This window comes from Polyodon spathula, chromosome 20, assembly GCF_017654505.1.
Source record: "Polyodon spathula isolate WHYD16114869_AA chromosome 20, ASM1765450v1, whole genome shotgun sequence".
NCBI lineage: Eukaryota > Metazoa > Chordata > Actinopteri > Acipenseriformes > Polyodontidae > Polyodon > Polyodon spathula.
Genome location: NC_054553.1, coordinates 7,388,712 through 7,412,117, shown reverse-complemented (window position 1 = coordinate 7,412,117; position 23,406 = coordinate 7,388,712). Strand labels below are relative to the sequence as shown.

General features: G+C 39.7%; 1 protein-coding gene across 1 annotated transcript; it reads left to right on the top strand.

Moving 5' to 3' along the window:
- The first annotated feature begins 206 nt into the window (after nucleotides 1-206).
- LOC121295773 (FERM and PDZ domain-containing protein 3-like) lies at nucleotides 207-16,847 on the top strand. Its single transcript, XM_041220799.1, has 10 exons — nucleotides 207-314; nucleotides 3,974-4,105; nucleotides 4,626-4,745; nucleotides 5,495-5,631; nucleotides 6,160-6,286; nucleotides 8,336-8,425; nucleotides 10,527-10,706; nucleotides 11,201-11,336; nucleotides 12,413-13,222; nucleotides 13,989-16,847. The coding sequence occupies exons 1-10, from the start codon at nucleotides 210-212 to the stop codon at nucleotides 16,802-16,804; spliced, it is 4,653 nt and encodes a 1,550-aa protein (XP_041076733.1). The 5' UTR covers nucleotides 207-209; the 3' UTR covers nucleotides 16,805-16,847.
- The last annotated feature ends 6,559 nt before the right edge of the window (nucleotides 16,848-23,406 follow it).

The window sequence follows — 23,406 nt, the reverse complement described above, 5'->3', positions numbered from 1 at the left end:
ATAGTCGAAACTTTGTCATTGAATGATGTCAAGTTTCTGTTAGCATTTCTATATATAATACAAGTGTTGAGACCTGTAGCATGGTATGATAATGATACACCAGTATGTCGATAATGATGCAATCACTAGACCTTGATAGTGTCAGGAGGCCAACATCAGTAGTACATCTAGGGCTCAACACCGCAATCTCCTTGTCTATCCTGCAGACGATGCTGAAGGAAGACGCTCTCCTCTTGATCCCCAGCGTGCTCAAGGTTTTCCTGGAGAATGGGCAGATCAAGTCCTTCACCTTTGACAGCCGCACCACCGTCAGGGTAGGAGAGGGGTCCAGTTTGAAACACAATTACACAGGGCTTTGAGAGGCATGTGGTAAAATGGAAACATTATGGTTATACTGAGCATGACTGAGGAATAGAGCAAAGTGGATCAGTACAGTATACTGGTACACACATACATGTCTACTAACTTATTCTTTATGGAAAACGGGTCCTATATGAGAAAAATAAACAGATACAATAAACATACAGCACACTGGAATTTATCAGTATGTATCAGTAGGGGCCAACACATGCAATTCATGGGTCAGTTTCCACAGAACTGGGGACTTTACTTTGTGACAGTACAGACGACTAGCAACCACCTGGCACGTTTTCTTGACAACCACAAGAAATTAAAAAAAAAAAACAGATAACAGTAGGGGAGGTTGTCTCTGTCTTTCTGCTTTATAACTGCACGGTTGTATGGCTTTCTGGAGCTCTGTTGTTGATGCATTCAGAGTGGATGGAAACGTTCAATCTCCCAACCCAAACAAATTCGTTCTTAGCTCCAGGCTGGTTTGTCTTTTCATCTTTAGTGCTTACATTCCTCAACCAGACCTTCTCTTTTAAGGGGAAAGCTTGCTTAAAAAAAAAACAGTAGTTTACTGAAGCTGGGTCACATGTGTCTCTCAGGTTCTGTCTGCTTCTGTCAGGTTCTTTCCCTTCACTGTAGAAGCATTTTATTATCAATATATTAAAGTTCTGAGTTAAACATGTTGATGCTCCTTGGTTCAATAACCACACTTGCTTGGAAGTGTATTACATATGTTTATTACCTCCAGGCACCTTGTATTTAGAAGAGGTTTCAGACAGGTCATCTATACTATTACTGTACAAGGCAGCCTATGTAGTTAGTACTGCCTGACTGTTATACAAGATAATTAAAAATACATGAATTTCTCTGGATTCAATGACTTCACTAATATGAAGTCATCTCTTAAGATTTTGGATTTTTGTTTGTTATATTGTGGTAAGTGACTGTCTCTAAGAACACTTAAAATCTAGAGGTCATTGTCATTCCTCATGTCGGCCTCATGCATCAGAAAATTAACCTATTGTAACCTTATCAGCGGGAGTCTGATATGGGTACCATACTCAACTACGATAGGACTGTTAAATTCTGCAGTTCGTATCATATTCTTAATAATAAATGGCACATGCATTTCAAAAATATCAGAGAGAACACTGACTGGCATTTTCAAACAGTAAACAGTAAGTAATCAATGCGTCTTACCAATGGTTTACTAATATTAGATTATATAAAAATAGAAATAGGTATATGAATGAATTTGTATCTGCAGATCCAAAAGTTGTGCTCTGAATTTCTAATTTTTAGATTCCAGCAGTTGAGACAGTATGGCCAAGTATGGCCTTGTGATTAAAATTAAGGGCTGAGCGGCAGTGTGGGCTAGTATTTTGAGCTGAGGGAGTGGGAAATACTGAGCATTTACAGCTCAAAGGGCAGGAAGCAGGGAGGACTTGTGATTGGAGTTGAAGGATGGAGGAAATGTGACCAAGTAATTAGAGCTGATGGACTAGATAGTAGTAGGGCCTAGTAGTTACAGCTGAGTAACTGTGAATCACTGTTACCTAGTGGCTAGAACTGAAGGAGTTGGTGGCTGTGATTGGATATGAGAGACTGGGAGGCAGAGTAGACTGCTGGTTATATGATGGGTTAAATAAGCAATAAGACCTGACCAAAGGACATTATCAAGACGAAGTTTGTTCTGGCCTATTCTGAGTGTTCGTCTATCAAAACGATCTCTGAGGAGCAACAGGAGTCAACAGGAGCAGCTGCTGTTTATTTCCGTGCATCCAGCCTCGTAAAGCAGTTGCCGTTGAATGTAAATGAGGCCCAAGGACATACACCGACACCAGGGAACTCTCAGGGACAGATCTCCTCACTCTCTGCAGCTTCCTGACAGCTATTTGCAGAGCATTTCAAAATGCATGTGTTTCTATGCCTAGGAGGCTAAGGCAAGGCTTTCAGGCGAAAGCCATGTTATTTTTCAGAATAATTTAAATGATGAAAGGTCTCTGGCTGTCACTATCTGCTTGTGGCCTTTTAACGGATGTACTGTAACATCTGGGCTTGCCTGGAGGGACACCTGTTATCTTTTGAAAGAAGTTACCAGCTTTCAGAGAAGAAACAAGTGACTGCACTATTCTTTCCTGCAGATAATGAGAATGTAGGTTGGATCCCTATAGGGGAAGCCTAGTTGTCAGGCTAACTAGTAGACCCTAGAAGATTCATTTGATTATGCTTTATACACCTAAGTGCTACATGCCTGGGTTGCACCTGTCTGGGCTCTACCTGTCATCAACACAAACAGATAGACAGAGGGCTTCAATCAGTGATGCTGCTGTCAGCCCTCTGCCTTTAACAACCAATCAATTCCGCTGCAGGCACAGAGAAGAGATAACCAGAACAATTGAATCAGTTTGCTTTTGAAGACCCTGCAGGCTGCTGATGAAGCTGCATTCCTGTCTTGCATTCTTGATTCTCAAAGTAGAGGGTTTGAAAGGCAATGACTAAATTCTGATGGTCCAGGATAGATAATCGACTGCCAATGCAGAGACTCGGTGAGCCTGAAATGCTATTACACAAATGAGAGCAAAAATCAAAAGCTCTTTGGAGAGCTGAGAGAGTGATAAGCAGCCCATAATCTGCAATTAAAAACAGGAGATAAAACAACTGCTCGGGCAGGGGAGACAAGTCAGAAGAAGCCCACAACTGCACAGTCAGTAAGATAGATAACATGTCTCTGGTCTTTTATCCCTGTAAGCTCATCAAAGAACTTTTCATGAAACAACCATTTAGCAGGTGGTGATGAACAATGGCTCAGTGGTCCAATGGTTGCCAATGTAATTTTTAATTTGAGATTTGGGGAGGTTCAAAGGATGAGTGGTGGCACTTTCATAACATCTAATGTCATTACATTTGTATCACATGAACCTTTGGTCTTCCACAATGTGATTGACTATTGATTCAGGAAAGAAAACATATTAAACCAATCACCAGTAGCAAATGTCGCTTAATTTCAGGTTTTCTAATTGAAAGTCAGTCAATTACAAGTGCAATATAGTTGGCTTGCTTTTTGTTGTTTTTTGTAGTGCTGACATTCTTTCAGTTTCGTTTTAATTAGAAATGTTTTGAAGAACCCTAATCCATAGGGATTCATGGCATCAACACTTTTTAAAATTGTATTCCTTATTTTATTTTTTTTTTCTAAAGCAATTTAGTAGATTTTTTATTAAATGTTCATATGAGATACAGGGGAATAGTGCCACTATTATCTGATATATAAACCAGTTCAATTTTTTACCCAATTTACTAATGAGGGAATTGTTTCCCCTGATTTGGAAGTAATACAGTGGTACCTAATACAAACCTCACCCCTAGCCTTACCTTAACCAGAATTCAGTTAATCTACATATAATGGAGCTTAATATCAAAGTTGACAATAACCATGATTTGACAGTTAACAACATGGGCTATAATTTTCTAGTTCTTCAAGTGCTGAGAAACAAATGTGTTTCAAAGCAAGGATAAATGCATTCAGCAGCATTTGTTCCTCTGTTGTAACTTTGCCGTCTCCAAAGTCTCCTTGGAGGTCTCCTCCTTGAAGCAGCCTCTTTTTTATTTTTTATTCCAGGATGTGATGATGTCCCTGCAGGACCGACTGTCTCTGAGGTACATTGAGCACTTCTCCCTGGTTCTAGAGTCTGGGGGCTTCAATCAGAGCAGCAGGCTACACCTGCTCCAGGACACCCAGCCACTGTCTCATGTGAGTGCTGGGAAACAAGTCCCTCTCAATGGAGGGGAATCTATTCAGGGCTGGTTTTGCCGTATTGACTAAAGCAGAAATTCCCCCCAAAAATCCCCATCTTAGTAAATCCATTAATACACTGCAGTCTGTTTCGCTACAACTAACAGAAGGTCTTAAAAACAAGCTCTTTGCCTCCTTGTAATTTCCTGTGCATCTTAGTGGCACAATATTGGTCAAATGAATCAATCATGACAAAAATTTACCACAAATTACAATTTGCCATTGTTCCTTAAATAATTTTTGTACTATCAGTATTATTTTAACAGAGAATTTCTGTGGCTTTTCAGAAAAAAGAAAATTAGACTAGATTTTTCTGTAATGCCCTGTGGTTCTACTGATATACACATTGGCCTCTTTAGTCTGGCCTTTTGCAGGTACTATGTTCTGCTTTGGTTACCTTGCTACAAAATGAGACAATCAATTGTTGGTTTTGAACATTTACCACTGGGTCCTTCAGATGTTGTCTCTCTGCCCTCAGGTAGTGCAGCGGATCTACTTCCAGGCAATGAAGTGTCTGTTTCGTATCTGCTTCTTCCCCAAGGACCCTGCAGACCTGCTGAGGAGAGACCCAGCCGCCTTTGAGTACCTCTACATACAGGTACTGTGGGTGATCATTCTACTGAACAGACTTTTGTTTGGCAATTTTGTCATTCATTTGAAAACAGTAGAAGAAGCTTTTGTGAAATGTAGCTGTTGTGTTTGAATTGTGTAACAGCCTTGTCAAGGTATTATAGTAAGTGCATATTTAGTAGACAACAACTCTATAGGGTTTACTTCTTGGACATATCTAATGGTCTAATAGGTAAAGGATATTCATAGTTGTAGTTGTTTGCATTATCAAATTATTTTTTTCAGTCCCAAGTTGTGGGTAACCACTGATAACATAATTGAAGCCCACTCATTTGCATTAAACCCTCCACCTATGTACATGTGGACACTAGGCTTGGTCCTTTTTATTCTCCTGGAAAGCTGAAGAACATCCCTTGTGTGCCTAAGCATTGTTTTCTGATCATCCCTAATGTCACCTTTCAAAATGATAATGCGGCCATCCAGCGTGCTGGTGTTGTTGATGACTGTTTCCTTGGCCAGTACAATCCCACATCTCAAGCCATTTGAGCATCTGAGGGGTGACCTTGAACATTGTATTTAAAGCCACAATTGTTTGCCTGGAGTTTAATGGGTTAAAGCAAATGTTAATTTCAGTTGTTTCCTGTGGATAACATTAATTAGCATCATTGTTTATACAATTTCCAGTCAATTTTTTTTTTCATTACACTAATTATATTCAAGCTTAATGTTAAGATTTGACTGTAGTTACATTTTAAATTATATTTTCGCTCACCACAGAGCCGCAATGATGTGATAAAGGAGCGATTCGGATCTGACTGGAAGACAGACGTCACCCTCAAGCTCACAGCTCTACACATCTACATCACAGTCTCTGCAGCCCGACCCAACCAAAAAATCTCTCTCAAGAATGTGGAGTAAGTGGGTGCAGGATATTTAAGGCTACTAAGGAAATAAAACGACTTACGAGTGGTTAAATGTCTGGGACTTTGTTACACACAACAACTCCTGAAGTAAAAATTAAAACAAATTCTAGTTACACGATATAGCAATTCTGTGACTGTTTTAAATATTTGAACTATTTTAAAGAAAGTCTTTTTTTTTTTTTTCAAACAAGCGTAAATGAATGTTAAATCAAAGCACCAGTAGAGTATTGTTACTTTTTCAAAATTATATAGACAGCTATATTTTTGAAAGTGCAGGTCAAGGTTAGTTTCATCGAAATGATATACAGGCCCTTTGAAAGTACAAGGTCAGTTTAGGTCAATGGCTACAGGGCCTCAAAAGTAAAGCCCTTATGACGTTGCTTTTATTACAGGATATGCTGATGCTGTACTGAGTTGTGGAGTAGTCAGTTTTGTTCTGTCGTATAATAAGAGTACACTTTAATCCTGTATATTCTCCCTAATTGAATAATTTGTTTGCTTTTATTTTTTTACCACCAGGAAGGAATGGGGACTGGATCCCTTCTTGCCCCTGTCGTTGCTCCCGACAATCAAGGAGAAGAATGTCTGTAAGACGCTTTCCCAGCTGCTGAAAACCTATCAGCACTCGCCTCCTTCAGGGAGCAAGGTAACATTCCCAGCCACAGCACCACCTACAGGCAGGAAGTGGTCAGGTGTCATGCTTCACTAAAGGCATAGCACATGCTAATATAATACATAGACACACTCCAGACACAGGAACATAAGTAACTTAAGTAAAACAAAAATAGACATGCTGAACCTAATCGTTATTCATGTTACAGTAAAGTGTTGTGAGTTTTGACAAGTGGAACCAACACTGAAGGTCTGTTCTGAAAAAAATAATTCCATTTTTGTATTTATAAAGTTTTTTTTAACTGTTTTATTTATTTATTTATTTATTTATTTATTTTATCATATCTGAATTCATTTTACAATCAAAATGAATTATTTTGTAAGAAGCCATTTTTACCAATAAAATTATAAAGCATTATACTGTACAAACATTTATTGAAGCCTTTTTAATATTTAGTTTCCCTGCCATGTTTTGTGAATGAAAAAACGTTTTTTTTTTTTTTTTTTTTTTTTTTTTTCGATTTGTAATCTCGGTTGCAAACACCAATGAAAGCATTTCTGAACTAATTATCTTTGGATCTCAAAAATCTTGACTGGCTGAATGATGTCATGCAAACATTCACACTGCTGTCAAATTACTCTTACAATGCTACTGATTTTTGAATCTGTAGTCTAGAAAATTTTAACTCACAGATGTGGTATTTTTTCATTAAAATGTCAAAAAGGAAAGTCACTCATTTTGTTTTCTTTTTTGTTCTACAGATGTAGTAGTTTATTTTCTGTGATTTGTAGCTATAAAGATTTATTGTTCTAACCCATGTATGGTTCTTTTGTCTAGCAACAGCATGACAGATAATCTATAGCTCTTACCTGCTTTCTCAAATCTTTTAATATTAAGCATTTTATGGTAATAATAATAATGGCTATTGGTTGTGTTTACTTATTCCAGAATATTAACAACAAGTTACATGCTAGATCTATGCATAATAATAATAATTAATATAATAATAGATCATATATAGAATAGTAATAATAATATTAGGTATATTAATTACAACAGGGTTCAATGTAGGATCTGCATAGGTTATTATCTAGATTATAATAATATTATATTATAATAATGTGGGTTGATTCATCTGAATGTCCCAAGACCACTACAGAAAATATAAATATATATATATATATATATATATATATATCTTACTATATATATATAATATATATATATAGGATATATATATATATATATGCATGCAGTGCGAGAATAGAGGGTTCAATACTGAGAGCAATAAAAGTAATAGGAATGAAGGTTTAAAAACCTAGAGAGCCACATAGAACTGGTCCAACTAAATGTCACTCCCTGGTATAATACAATGCAGTATGTGTAACATCTACTTGCTTCTTACTCCTTACCACTTCAGTTATTGATGCATTGGTTCCATCTGTTGGAGAAACACAGTATAACAACAAAGTTGTTATCTTCAGGGTGCCACCTTTCTACAGAATACACGATTCAATGATTCAATCAAACCAAACACAACCAGACATTCATCAAATGATGGATGGTATATCAGTTGCATTCTTATGGCAGCACATTACCTTTTCTCAGTGATACAATGCTGGGAGAAACTGCCATGGCTCTACATAAAGATCAATTGTTTCCCAAAGTCAGAAAGCCATTATTCTTAAACAGTTTCTAAACAGACTGCTTGAAATTCATTCTAATATCTGCAGATCAGTTTTGTAATATTGATCCTTGAACCAAGTTGAGTAAAATGATTTGCTACACTGTAGAGTAAGAGATGAAGTATGACATCAATGTTAAAGTGCCAGTATATTATTTCAATAACCAGGTTCTAGGAATATCTCTTTGGCAACCAGTCCTTTGGTTTATCTGCTCTGAATAGCTCACACGGTCAGTTACTACAGCAGTAAGTCTCATCAAAACATTGTTCAAATCCTTAGTTTCTAGTCCTTTCAATAATGTAACCCTGCATTTGCTGCCCTCTGAGGGAGCTTTCACAGTGCCCCCCTGCCGGTCCATTTGTTCGTTCTGTAAAAGGGCATGTTTGTATCGTTGCAGGTACCTTCTATCCAGGCAAAGCTGCAGTACATACGAGTTCTCAATGAGCTGCCTCCTTTCGGGGGCCTCCTGTTCCACACCGTGGGGATGGTACTGTATACCTCAGATCTTCTTTAACTTTGCCTCTCCCAGCATCCCCTGTATTTCTGATTGACTCCACCAGGCAAATACACAATGTGTAACATCACACTGCCTGGCTAGAGAAGCTTCTGGATAAGCTCAGTATTGCAGTATTTGGAATCGCTATACACACTCCCATTTCACTGGTATAAAGTTGTTCTGGTGGAAGCAGCTTTGAATTCAGGACAAGCTTGACAGTGCTACATAACATGAACAGCAGCAAAAGGACTGAATTCCAACACACTAAGCATTGCAGTCTGCCGTTAATCCCAGACAGGTTCATTCAAAGGGCTTGTCCATTCTCCGGTGTTTGAACATAAAAGGGGGTATAATCAGCTTTCACACAATCCATTTGGGTCAGGATTTATTTTTATAAGAGGTCTGGTGAAGTGAAATTATGAAAACGTATTTGTTGCTAGTGTTTAAAGTTATCACCAGACTCTCTTTCTATTTACAGCTGCCTTGTAACCTTCAATTTCACCTCCAGGTATAATGTAAAAGAACAGCAGAGAACTTTATCACACAGACTAGAAATAGAATGCTAATGGGCTCAGCAGGAGTGTTCTGATTCTAAGTGATGAACTCAGTTCTCTATAATTACTCTATAAAGTATGAAATGTCTAAATTAAGTACTGTACTTTTGTACTATTATAAATAAAAAAAAATGTATGGTGAGAGAAAGATGAGGGGAAGGGGCGGTGCAAAAAAGGTACGTCACAATACAATACAATACAATTCACATTTCTATAGTGCCTTTCATCACAAGGATTCCAAAGCATTTGACACAGAGAATGAAAAAATATAAACTAAAATTTAAAAAGAGACATAAAATGTAGTTTTGATCATAAAATTAGAAAACTAAAATATAAAATCTATTTTTTTATCAAATCTTTCAATCTTGATTTAAAAACAGGTAGAGTCCCGTTTTCCCTGGCAGAGGAAGGCAGAGCATTTCATAATTTAGGAGCTTTACAAGAAAAGGAAAAAAAAAGAAATCCTCCCGTATTACATTTATTCACTTTGGGAATAACCAGCAGCCCTGCATCCTGTGATCTAAGAGTGCAATTAGGAGTATACTGGGTCAACAATGCTTGTAAGAAACTGGGTGCTAATTCATTCAGGGCCTTAGAAGTTAAAAGCAAAATCAATTCTAAACTGCACCAGGAGCCAGTAAAAAGTGGCCAAAACAGTTTTTTTTTTTGTTTGTTTTTTCTGGTTTTAGTCCGAATGCTACCAGCAGTGTTCTAAATAAGTTGTAAGCAAGATTCCAGAGAAAAGTGATTCACAAAAATCAATTATAGATGAAACGAAGGCATGCATTAGTCTTTCAGCATACAGAGATAGTAGGTTTAAGTTTAGTTATATTTCTCAAAGGATAAAAGGATAATTTAGTAACAAATTAAGTATTAGTTCTGATGAGAGACTGCTAAATTCTAACTCAAGTAAATCAAAATGTTTTAGTCACTAGCATAGCTTCCGTTTCAGCAGAATTCAACATTAGTTCTGAGACATCAAACACTTGATGTCAGTAAGATAACTAACTAATAACAACCCAGCTGAAGTATAGCAAAAATAACAAAGGACCTAAAACACACCTCTGCGTAACAGAGCTATAGGTGATGACATTTGTGTAATTGATTGGCAAAAACTCTCTCTCTAGAGCTTTAGCTAAACATGGCAGATTGGAGATTGGCCTATAATTATTAAGGAATGTTGGGTCCAGGTAAGTTTTCTTGAGCAATGGCTTTACCACAAAATGTTATGTTGAGATATATAACCTGTTCTGAGGGCATAGTGAGACATTACTCAATAGCTCACTGCCTTGCTTCAAGGAAGTTAGAGGATGAAATTTGAAGCAAAGTCTGTTCTTCAGAATAGCCCATACAGTACATTCATTTTCAGACATAACAGGGTTACATTCCCATTCACAGCACCACAATGAATAAAACCTATACACCAATTTGAATGAGTATGAATAAGTACTAAGCATTATGTTTCCTAGTATAAGTTTATTTTCTTCAATAAGCGGGGTGCGCTGATGGGTGCTCTTCTGTTACTCCCTGTCCCCCAGGCTGAAAAGCAGTCAGCCACCACCCTGCTGGTCGGGCCCCGCCACGGAATCAGCCACGTCATTGAGCTGAAGACCAACCTAACCACCATCCTGTCCGAGTTCAGCCGTCTCAGCAAGATCCAGCTGTTCAGGGAGAACCAGGGGGTGGCTCGCGTTGAAGTCAACATTCTGGAGGCCAAGGTATTGGAAAGCCAGGAATCAGCTAGGAGCCTGAGTACTACAAGATGTGATGACTCGGTGGGAATGTTCTCCCTGCTGAACAAATAGCATGGTGTAACGGGGGAATCCTTTGTAGTTTCTGTCTTAAAAGTCCCATGACACTGACGTCCTATCGAAATACCAATGCACATCAATAGTATACTAAATGAAATACTAAATGTCAAATATTTCAGTCTCCAGTTCCCCATTCACTGTTCCCCAGGCCAACGCTATAAATAATATCCTGTCTCCAAATGGCCTTGGTTGAAAAGAACATTTAATGTGAAGCCAGGATTTATGAATAAAACCATATAGCTAATGTGCAACTCTGGCTGGATGGATATTATATAAATCCTCTACAATTTATATTCTGAGCCTTTACTCAGTAATAGTATGGCATAATGCTGACCCAGTACTCCCATCCAATTCCCATAGTGTATACCAGGACAAATATAACACTGTTGTCTATCTCTCAGCCCCTGGTCCTGCTGATGGAGTGGCCCGATGCCACAAACTTTGCCTGCCTGATAGCCGGCTACTACAAGCTCTTTGTGGATCCAAAGAAAGTGCTATTCTGTCGAAGCTCCAGTCAGTCTCACATGATCAAGGCAGGTATGTTAGTAGCCATCTCCTTTGTTGCCAGTGCTGTGCTTTCCTTAATATCTTTTGAGTAGGATGTTAATGCCTCTAATGCACACATCATCCACTGGGTCTACTTTAATGTTGACTCATTAACATGTTGTGAATAGGGCCGACAGATTCGAACCAGAATACTATACAATTTTAGTTTTCCTGAAGGGGGGTTTGTTTAAGACATGCATTCTCAGAAGTATGTGTGTTAATTTAAACACTAGGCTCTTAGACCTTTGAACAATCTAATATCGCTGATGCCTAACAAGCTAATAACATTATCAATCCAGTGCTAGTTACGACACCCAAGGCTGCATGATCTTCATTTACCGCGTGAATCAAATCATGCATCTTCTGTACATCTAGATGAATCTTCATGTGAAAGGTGTCATTCTTCTATTGGGGTCATATTATCTAGCCAGCTCTTTCAACTCCATCTAAATGGACTCTCATCTGCTTCTCCACATGTAGAAGGTTAAGCTCTTGCTTGCATTGATTCATTTTAAAGGGTCGACCTGGATATCTCATCTCCATGTAGTTGGCTGTATCTAGATCTCTGATTGTTATGGCTGAGCTGAATCTTCCATCTCCATCATACTGGACTCCACTCTTAAGGTACAGGTCATGATCTGCATCTTTCAACATTAGCTTTCTGGACTCTTGCATCTTTGCTTATAAAATAAAAAGTACCGGCTGCTTGCTTCCAGCACTGCTGTCATTTTCAACTTTAATCTGGACCTTTCATCTCCATCTAACTGGAATCTGTCTACACCTGTGATTTTCAAAGGTACTGCTTTGCTACAGTCATTTGAAACCATAAGCTGCATTTTTCAGACATCCATCCAGCTGGACTCTTATCTGTGTAGACTACAGCTCTTGCTTGCATTAATCTTTATTAAAAAACAAAACCTGGATCTCTCATTTCCATCTTAAAGGACTCTTCTCAGTGTCCATGAGGTACAGGCCTCTTCTCCAGGTTTTCATTTAGAACCTGATGTGGAAGCTCCTTTCTTCCATCTGTCCCACCCTTTCAATTGTTTTGATAATAATTTCTTTAGATTACAGAACTATCCAATCAGTCCAGCGGCCAGCTCTCTCTACTCATGCTGGAAGACGGGAGTTGGTCCATAGATCGTCTGAGCAAAATGATTCAGAGCTCAGCAGCTTCTGCTATCTGCACACGAGAGAGCAGCAGCAGCAGCAACAAGAAAGACAGATGGACATCAATGACAACCTGATCCCCCTGGAAGAGAGCCGTGCCCGCACCAAATCAGACCCAACCTACAAAAGCTCAGATCTAGAACCTCTGATGGACAGCCCAGTACAAGAGAGCTCAAGAATCAGGGCCAGGGCCAACACCTTAGACCCTAGCCAGCAGACTGGACACTTTTACTGTGACTCATGCAAGGCCAAGCTCAAAGCAGCAGCCACCGCCACCAGTGGTGGTGACAGCAGTGATGGCCTGCATTCCCAGATCCTGAAGAGTTGTACCAACTCCTGTGGTTCCCGAGAGGGCACAGTGGACTTGATTTCCCTCCCACTACCAGGAAGCGAGAAAGAGGAGGAGGAGGAGGCTGGTGCTGCTCAGCCTCCACCCCCAGCCATCGCTGCTCCCCCTCCAGCGTTTCGTGACCACAGCTCAGATGAGGAGGACACCAAAAGGCGGGCAGCAGTGGCAACAGCAGGGGGTCTGCAGCCATCTGAAGAGGTACCTGTGACACTGATAGATAATGTGGTGACACGGACTGTCCGAGACCATGCTCAAGAGCTGGATGATGCCCTGGTGTCCACCCTACAGGCACTAGAGGCACTGGCAGCATCAGAGGACTACCCCCACCATCATCACCACCAACCCCAGCAGACAGCAGGTGGAACCATATCTTTCAGAATTATTAAAATCTCTTAGGCAATGACCGATTTATAAAAAATGCTACTGCAACCTTAGAGCGATGTACGGGTAGAATAGAGACAAGCTGGCAACTGTTTACATGACTAGAATTTTCCTGTTCCAATAACTATTCACTATGATGATTATTATTATTATTATTATTATTATTATTATTATTATTATCAACCTCAAATCTGCCCTGCATATGCGGAACACTTTTGATAAGTAGTGAAGCGGTTTTGTAAGGGCTTATGGTAGAATGCAGGCATCAACAGGAGCATTTGTCATTTCATTTATTATCTCTTGTTTCTAGGCGCGCAATAAATAGGCACTCAGTTCTATCATTTACTCTAGTAAATGCTCAAGAGAGGCTATTAAAAAAAATAACTAAGCCAAATGTTATTGTTTTGTAAAGCACAGCAGGAATGCAGTGAGAGAAAATGTATTTAAAAATAAACAATTACTCTACATGTAAAAGCACAGCTGCTTATTACCTTAGTTTCAAGTTTATAAACCCATAATATATCTTCTGACAGGCTGTAATGTCTTAAACTGAGTATATACTGTTTCTCTAACATATTACACAAATCCAATATTGTTTATTAAGCATATTACGCAAATAATATATATATATATTATTAGATATATATATATATATATATATATATATATATATATATATATATATATATATATATATATATATATATATATATATCTGTTTGTTCTTTTGTTCTGCCCTCCAGGTCTCATTGTGCTAGCAGCTATTACCCCAGAGTCTTCACTGGATTCCGGCCACGAGACAAACTCCTCAGAACTGACAGACGTCTCAGAGATGGTGACAGCCATGAAGCAGCATCGGAACTCAGCCTACCTACTTGCCCATCACATCAGCAAGGATCGGCTCTTCAGCCGGCGGGACTTCCCGCTCGATATCCCGGGGTGCACCACTCAGGCCCTGGGTGGTGGAGCTTTCTCCATGGGTCAGCTGCGGGCAGGTTGCCCTGCCAAACCCCTCATTCTCAGTAAAGAGGCTCAATTGAGGGTAAGTCCTAACCAGGAGACTGCAGCCATGGGGGAGCAGGGAAGGACGCAAGTCTCCTCACAGAGCCTCAAAGAACCAGGGAAACTGGTCACCCTGGAACGCCAACCAGAGCGAAGCCGGACAGACAGCCCAGGAATTCTCAAGGACTCTTCTGCTTCTCCTCAAACTGCTTTGGATCCCAAACGTGATAGCACTGGAGATAAGAAGAAGGTTAACAAAGAGCTCAAGGTGCCATGTTATGTTGACAGAAGGTTTAGCCCAAAACCTTCAGGGGCAAGGGGGAAGGTTTCCGGTTCCCTAAGCCCAGAAGATGTCAAAAAAGCCTTACCAATACTTTTGCCAGTTGACAGTGCTGTTTCTGCCAAGAGCCAAGAAACCAATAGCTATCAGGACCAAGAGACTACTTCCAATAAGACCTCCAAGCCTTCAAAATCAAAAGGGAATGAGCAGAGTGCTGAGATGCTGTATATCTGCCCCATGCTTCGAGAGGGTGAGCTCCCGTTGTGTCTGAAGGACCCACTGGTGCAGAAAGTAGCAGTTTTCCATTCAACCTCCCCTACGGATGATAAGCGGCTCACTGCCAAAGCAAAAGACTTTCAGCTGCCACCTGGCAAAGAGAGCACAGGGAGGGGAGTAGAAACAGGCCACAAATCCAGCACAGGTCTCCAGGCCCGGTCCAAGTATCCCCCCTTGGTTTCAGAGCAGATGGAGCGAAAGGAAAGGGCGGAAGAAAAAGGAGAGCCTTCTGAGAGCAAAATTGCCAGTGATACTCAGAAATGTCCCAAAAAAGTGATTCCCAGGATAGAGAGCACACAGGCAGCAGGCTCAGTGGAAGCCTCAGTGGAAGACAAAAAGCAGAGTGCCTGTAAACCCAAACAGCAGCGAAGTGTACCTTTCCTCAGTTTCCGTAACCTGCTGTCGGCCACCTTTCCAGCACGGGTGAAGCGCGAGACGGATGAGCGGCAAGCCCAGCTTCAGAAGGTACGGCAGTATGAACTGGAGTTCCTGGAGGAGCTGCTCAAGCCCAGGGGTGCCCAGGTGGATTTCCTCCCACAGGGGCCCTCTCCAATACCAGCAGGTACTCCCTGCTCCTGCCAGCTCAGGACCAGCCCTCTTCAGAAAGTCCCGGGGATTTCCAGAGAACAGAGGAGGAGCTGTGACTGCAAAAGGATATGCCGTGGGATCCGCTTGCCTGACACCCCTGTGGGTTCAGCCCTGGAGAGGAGAGGGAGAGAAAGAACTATTTATAAACATCCTTCTCTACCAAAACAGCTCCAGCTGCAGGAAGGGCCCCGAAGGCCACAGACAATAGAGATTAAGACCTCCAGAATCCGTTCCACCAGCCTCGAGTCCCGGGAGCCTCAGGAGAAGCCTGTCTCTTGCTTGCCTGCCTGTGCTTCTCGCTCCGAATGCATGGGGGCACCAGATTACAAGAAACTTATTAGGCGCTACAGCATTGGTGAAGCAGACAGTAGTGAGCGTACACCTCTGTACTCTGAAACTAAGTCTACCAAAGCTAAAAGCATGGAAAATGAGTTTGCGCGACCAATAGCCCCTTCTGGAAAGACACAGGGCCCAAAAGAGTCTTCCTGTTCACTGGGAGATGGGAAAAGAAGACCTTTGTTTTCCATCCAAGGGGAGACTGGGAGAGAGCTGGAGCTGCTCCAAAAGAGCAAAGAAGGGGAAGATGAAATGATGGGTCTATCAGGGAAGGATGAGGATGGAGATAAATGCTGCTCTTTCTGTTTCTGCTACCGCAAGTGCAACACAGATGATGAAAGTAGTGAGAAGGATGAGCTCTCCTATTCCATTCCATTGCAGGTGCTCCCAGGAATACAGTTGGATGCTAACACCCTCCCTGTAGTCAACAAGACCCTGCAGGTGCTGGATGCAAGTTGCTGCAGTAGGGAGAAGGAGCCACAGAGCCAGGAAATCGATCTAAGGACTTCTGTCACCCTAGAGGGTAGCCTGTCCAGGGTGCAGGCTCTGCAGGGCAAAGCCTTCTTGCTGCCTGAGGGGTTCCTGACTGCCCAGTTGGATGCCAATGAGCTGCTTTCCATCCTACGGCAATGCGCAGGGAACCTGCTGGGCGAGGGCGATCCCAGGCTGCAGGCACCTCGGCTAGCAGAATACAAGCAGGAGCTGGCAATGCGCTTCAAGGAGTTCCGGGCCTCCTGTCGTAGGGTGGCTGGTGTGGAGAAGAGCCCAACCCGCATGCTCTCGGCAGTGACAGCCAGCTTCCAGGTCCTCTGCTGCCTGACGGAAACCTTCATCAAGCTGGTATGTGTGGTGCGCTTGGAGGCTCAAAGGCAGGAGCTGCTCAGGAAGGTGGAGGAGGTAGCCCTCAACTATACTTTCCTCTTGAGGGCTGCTGAGGAGTTCATGGGCCGGACCGGGAGTCTCCCCACCCAGCCCAGAAGCAGTAGCAGCAGTGCCCAAGCTCCTCCGCTGTCTGCACATGGGAGCAACAAGGCTGGTTCCCTGACCCGTGCCATCAAAACACTCATCCCCAAGTGAAGCTAATGGACTGCCACTAGAGATCAGTCTACTAGAGAGTTTTGTTTTTGTAAAGGACAAAATAAGTGCAATGCTACCCTACCCCTTAGCAGTGTAGCTTTTCACAGAGGCAGTACTGGGTTCAGACTTTTGGCAGAACACGGGTAGGGTTGGGTGTGGGTGTGGGGAGTGGAACAGGGCCCTTTTTACTTGTTTTGGTGACTCTTGGACATTTCACTACAGAGAGAAGAAACCTTTCTTTGTTATTTAAACTTCTGTTCCATCTTCTGACATTCACTGCAGTGGTCAAGCAACATTTCCAAAAGCAGCACTTAACTGCTGCATTTGGATTACTACAACTAATCTGATTCGTAGGCCAATGCACTGGTAACCCATAGCAAGTGTTGGGGTGGGACTGTTCATTCATGGTGGCACCAGAATAGCAGCTAAGCCAAGATTAAAAACATATTCACAAAACACAAGGCTGTCAGGCAAAGGAGCTGGACAGAAATGTGCTGTACTGCTCTGTCACAAGGACGGTAGAGTGGTGAGGTCAGAACACTATGATATGATGAATGTACTACTGTGCATTTATTTAAACAGAAATAAAAGGTTTGAACAGAAAACACAACACCAAAACAGGACACGGCACTTGCAGCCAAAAAAGACAGAACACTAAAAACACAAGTAGAGTCTTGGCCCTCCAGCACTCATAGCAATTGTAAATATTATAGTCTCTCACCCATTCTCCACTTCCCGAACACACAACCCCGAGCGAGTGACAACATGCAGTTGTACCGAGACTCGATTGCTAATCAATCATTCAATTGGAGTCTCGGTACAACTGCACGTTGCTCACAACTGCCTGTGCTCACATATTACATTTTACTTGCACATGAAGTGCTGTGCAATCATTGTGCCTAAATACAAATATACATTTTAAACACTTGTGCTCGTAACCCATATTATACCCTGTGTACCAACTACAATACACCATACATACAACATATAACACAAAAATATGCACAGGGGCAGTGCACACTGCCACATGCTCCCACACCAAAATAGGTTAAATCTTACATTACATTCATTATTATCATATTGCTTTATTCAAACTGATTATTTAGACTCATACACTAAAAATAACCTAAAGGGTGTGCTGAGCAGAATATACCTGTGAGGGTCATTTTGGTAGATCAATATGTAGTTAGATATCTAATTTATTGATTGATTGATTGAATGAGGTGGTTGTTTTATTATTATTTTTTGTTATGCCAAAGCAGCTAGCCGAGTTGTGATATAGGCTGTTGTAAATGGAAAAACAGCACGAGATTAAATGCATACTATGTTTCTTTTACATTTCAACTGATCCAAATTTCAATACAAGAATACTATATTATGCAGGTGTAAATAAACTATGAGAGACAGGCAGGAAGATGCAACTGTCCAGGTCAACGAATCGCATGAGCAATGAAAACTCTAAAGGACATAAAGCTTATATGACAACCACCTTCAAGGCAGTGCAGTTCACTATGTTTTTTTTTTCAAAATCTAGCTGAAAAATAATTACTTCAATGGCAAGATGTATTTTATTTTTCAAGTGATGTTTTTTAATGAGAATTTATTTCTGCCTTTGGAACTCCAATTATCTCCTATGAGTCAAGGGCCCTATTTCTACAGAATGCTGGATCACTGGAATTAATGTGTCTGTGGAGGAGAGAATTGTGTAACAAACAGGTAAAATATAGAAACATAGTTTCTTAAAACAAGATGTTAGGACACCTTTTAAAATAGCAGTTGATATATACAGTCCCTGATTTCTATAGAAACCCATACCTTATCTAATCATCTACATTAAGGAGGAGAAATTGACATTGGGCAGGTTCAATAAATCATCGTCATCAGTCACAGGACTAGTACATCTATCCCAGCTGCTTTTAGTTTGACCTCTCAAACTACTGGTTGCCTACAAGTCATGTAATTTAATAAATTCTATCATTTCTACAAGCAAAAATGTACTAGAAAGGCATGGGGCAAATTGAAATTAGTTCCTTATAATAATATTACCTAGAAGATGAAATATATAATGCCTTTAAAATGGTTGATAACTAAGAATATAAGCACTGTGACAAGCATTGCATTCAAGGGAATTACAAAATACATATATTAGCTGCATAGAGATTTATTTAAGAATACATCCCCCCGCCTCATGAATTAAGCCACCAAAATAACACCATGCTGTTTAAAACCCTATTTAATCAAAATTAAATTCAAAATAAAAAATATCTTTAATCTAAAAATGTAAAAATGCCAAAGCAAGTGTAACGTTTACAATCGAGGCGGTTCTGAAGAACTGAGGCCAGTATTTATTTTTTAACTCTTTGCATATGTAAAAAGAATAATAATGTGAAATTAATTCTCAGAATGATGGATGATGGAGCCTGATAGCTTTAAATAGTTGTCCTAAAGCTGGGAGTGCTCCTCTGACTCACATACATACATGTGCAGACTGATTCACTTACATATTTCGTTGCCAGCATCTCAAGTGTCAGTAAATCAATAGGACATTTAATTAGTCCAGTACTCATTTTCTGGTTTGCCTATTATTGTTAACGTTAATTTATTCCTGCTTGTGTTTATTCCAAGGGTAAAGAAAAAGTGGCACCGGTCCAATAAAGTTCAGGTTTTATTTGGGTACACCGTTGTTGCTAACACAAACAAAAATAGACTTACGCAAAGTAGTAATCACAAAACAAAAATAATAAAGGCCCACTGTAATAAACCTGGGTTTTGGTGAGTCACCAGCCGAGTCAATAGTTTTCCTTTGTGGCTCTCTGCCGTCCAGGTCAATGTTTCTTCTACCCAATATTCACTTGTATCTAGGGTTGCCACCTGGCCCCATAATTCCGGAACACCGTGAGACGGAACAGGATTTTGAAGTTGCCTTTAAACTGAAGGAAATCAACATGTGAATTGAGCCCTAAACCTTTCCTAAATTGAATCTGGTGATTAATTATCTTGAGGCAGCATGACAATACAATAATAGCTTTTAACAAATGAAATAAATAAATAAGCACATCATCAATATTTATTTATTTTATTAATAGTTTTAAAAATATATATTTTTAAGTTTCTTTATAGTTTCTAATAGTATATCACCTTCTCCCACTGAAATCATTAATACTGAGCAGCTGTTCACTATTCCTATCACCAGACAGCATGAACACTGGATCAGTGTTGTTATTTAATTGGGAGAGTCAATGTAAATTAGGGCTATATATTACTAATTAATAGGATATAAATAACATCTTTTAAATATTGAGAATTGAAATATAATTTGTACAAAATAAAAATAAATATCTTGAATAAACCAACACACGTTTATTCAATATGTTTTTTTTATTATTATTTTGTAAGATTTGCATTATCATAATGATTCGGATAATTAAGAAGCAGTATAAATTAAGCAAGTGCTTAGTGCTCAATTCACGTGTTTATTGCTTTCAGTTTAAGGGCAACTTAAAAAACATGTTCCGTCCCAAAACGTTCCGGAATTATTGGACCAGGTGGCAACCCTACTTGTATCCAATATTAAGACAAGTTACTTTAACAAATAATGATTACATGTAGCACTGGTAAGGCACCACCCCCTCTCACATTGCCATGCTCACCAACTCCGCATCCCACACGTTCCCTTTATATCCTCCTAACTCCACCTATGGAATCAGTGGATACACCTGTTAATAGTTGATATGCGTATCAGAAAATGGCTGTCTCCCTTAAGTAAGGTATGTGTGTTCATTACCTTCACCAAGGTGGCCGCCACAACCCGACCATAGACTTATGATTTGTTCCACCTTGGTGAAAGATATCAGGAGTCAGTGAGCACAGCGCCGCCACCCATCAGGAGGCTGAACTTCACCAGTATGATCCTTTACCCTGTCACACTACTATTTTCCCATTTCTCATTTATCACATATCTATCTTGTTTTGCCGTAGAAATAGGAATTGTATTTCATATGTGGTTCTCATGTGCATCTTTTGGGCACTTCTACTCATGTTATCACAAGGGGAACTCTCCTTTTCCAAGGAGGATGGTGTGTGTCAGAGCTGTGTCAATTATTCAGATTTGCATCTTTGCCCTTGGGATGTTTTGAGCTTACTGGTATAATTTAATACCGAACGAAACATGATCCTATTTTCAATGTGTTTGTTTTCTATTAAGAGTGTACAGTAGAATCACACTAAAGTTATTGCAGCTGTATGAGCTGCTTGTGTCCCAGAGGTTAACAATCACTACTCAGTTCTCAGTTTCAGATGGAAAATGATCATAATAAATACCAAAACAGTGGCAGATTTTATTTACCTTTAACTAGTATTTATGCTGCTGGTTTTCTACCAGGGCTGATTTGCTGGCCACCTCATTATAGTGTACAATAAAAATGCAGTGAAATGAGGTCTGTGATAAATCAGATTTAGACATTTTAGTGATAGCAGGTTTTAATGTTATATCACTATTTAGATTACAACAGTGGGGGTGTATATGGGTATGTGGGGGTCTTTGTGGTTGAAAGTGTTACGCTTTTTAATTGTAATTTGTGTATTATAATATAAATCTGTATATAATGTAAAATATGTGTAATTTGTGATGATGATGAATCCACTCTTTTAAATATTCAACACCGACAGTACAGAAAGGCTTTGAGCTGTTTTGTAAATCTACACCACTATCTCAGCGTATTCTTTCTAGTTGTATTGTACCATAGTTACAGAAATGAATAGTCTACAAATTATATTTAAAAAAAAAAAAAGTGTGGGGTATGTTTATTTTTTTATCAAATATATGCATTTTAAACCTACTGTATTTTACACAATATTTGTACACCCTCTCTTAGTGGAATATGGAATACCTGCTGGTTTTGTTTTGAACCTCCTAGTTTTATTTTTCTATTTAGCCATTTTGGTTTTGTTTTTGTCAGCATTATATATATATATATATATATATATATATATATATATATATATATATATATATATATATATATATATATATATATATATATATATATATATATATGTGTGTGTGTGTGTGTGTGTGTGTGTGTGTGTTGGAAGCTTCCGTCAATACAGAAACATGGAAAGCACATATATATTCAGTTTCCAGCCTGGGTTGTAGTTTAATTTGATAACTGACAAATTAGGACTTAATGACAGTGAAAGGCTGACTGTCCTGTTACCTTCTCAGCACTGCAAGATGTCTTAGGTGTCAAGTCCATGAGTGTCAAGACCTTCTGTAGTCTGAACTGGAGAACCAACCCAAACACGCAATTGTCATGGTATTCATGCTATCATCACAAGGCAGAGAACGTGCAATCATCAAAGAAACAGCAGGCAACGTGATTAGTCTTTGCAGGTTCAGAGACCAATTACTGTGCCAAATAAGCCACACTCCATATGTGGAGCTAAGCTATGTGATTTACTCCACGTTACTCCACACTGTCCAGTACTGGAGAGTATATTCAGATTGAAGGAAAGGAAAAATCTATTTTGTATTCAAACATGATCCAGCTATTTCAGCTACACCACAATAAAATGACATACACATAGAACATTTTTACCTTTCCTCAAAGCCGTAAACTCCATTTTAAATAAATGATCTTACCTCTTATTATCACTAGCAGCAACATTACTACGAATCTTCCTGTTCTTGTGCTGAGGATATCTTGGTTATCTGCTATGTGTAAATACTGTATCTGACCTTTTTCTGCTTGATAAAATACAGAATCGTACACAAATACACAAACCTGCACTCAAATCCTAAGTGAAAAAAACAAAGTTACCTGTACTTTTATTCTTTTATATGCTTTACAAACAATTCACAAACCATGTTTGCTTTGTTTTGTGTACGAGGGAGCTGAACTGAGGAACAGCTCCATGTAAGTAGAATATTTTGTTTTAGTATTGAAATACCCACATTGCACTATTGTCCACGCTAGGATACTGAAGCCTTAAGGCTGCCAGATGACATATGGAATTCTAAGCAATCTGCATTACTCATGGAATATTGAGGAAAATGTTTGTATTCATTAGCAACAAATACTGGTGCTGCATAAAATCACACACACAATGTTATTTTGTTTAAATTATCCATTTTTGTAATATAAATAGAACCCTCTGTAGAGGTCTTTACTGTCTGATAAGGCCCATGCCCTCCTCTTTGGCTCAGCCATTTAATGGCACGAGACAGGCAGTCCGCTTCCACTCGTTCTATAGCTTAAATAGAATTGTTCAGTGTTCCCGCATCACAGAGTACTCTACAAAAACACATAAACATATGATTGCAATTATTCTTGGCTTCTGTTTTATAAGTCTGTGTTAAGGGTAATTCACATTCAGGTGCTGCTCTTCAGTTTTACTTGCCTGCCATAAGACTGGTTTACACTCACCAATACTTGCCAGAAATAATTGCCTGTACTTTTATTAGCAATGTTGCTGGCAATAATACCTGTAAATGTTATGTCGATTCATAGTGATTCTGAGCCATTCCATGTATTACTGCAAGCTTGACTAGCCACACTGTATAGAGGGAACCATAATGTGCTTAACTAACAGCTCATCAGTTG

What these genes read in the sequence shown, in the direction of transcription:
- LOC121295773 (XM_041220799.1), top strand. Translation starts at nt 210, where the DNA reads ATGCTGAAGGAAGACGCTCTCCTCTTGATCCCCAGCGTGCTCAAGGTT. An exon ending in ACAGCCGCACCACCGTCAGG is followed by an intron (nt 315 to 3,973) that starts GTAGGAGAGGGG and finishes TTTTTATTCCAG; the next exon opens with GATGTGATGATGTCCCTGCA. An exon ending in ATCTCTCTCAAGAATGTGGA is followed by an intron (nt 5,632 to 6,159) that starts GTAAGTGGGTGC and finishes TTTTACCACCAG; the next exon opens with GAAGGAATGGGGACTGGATC.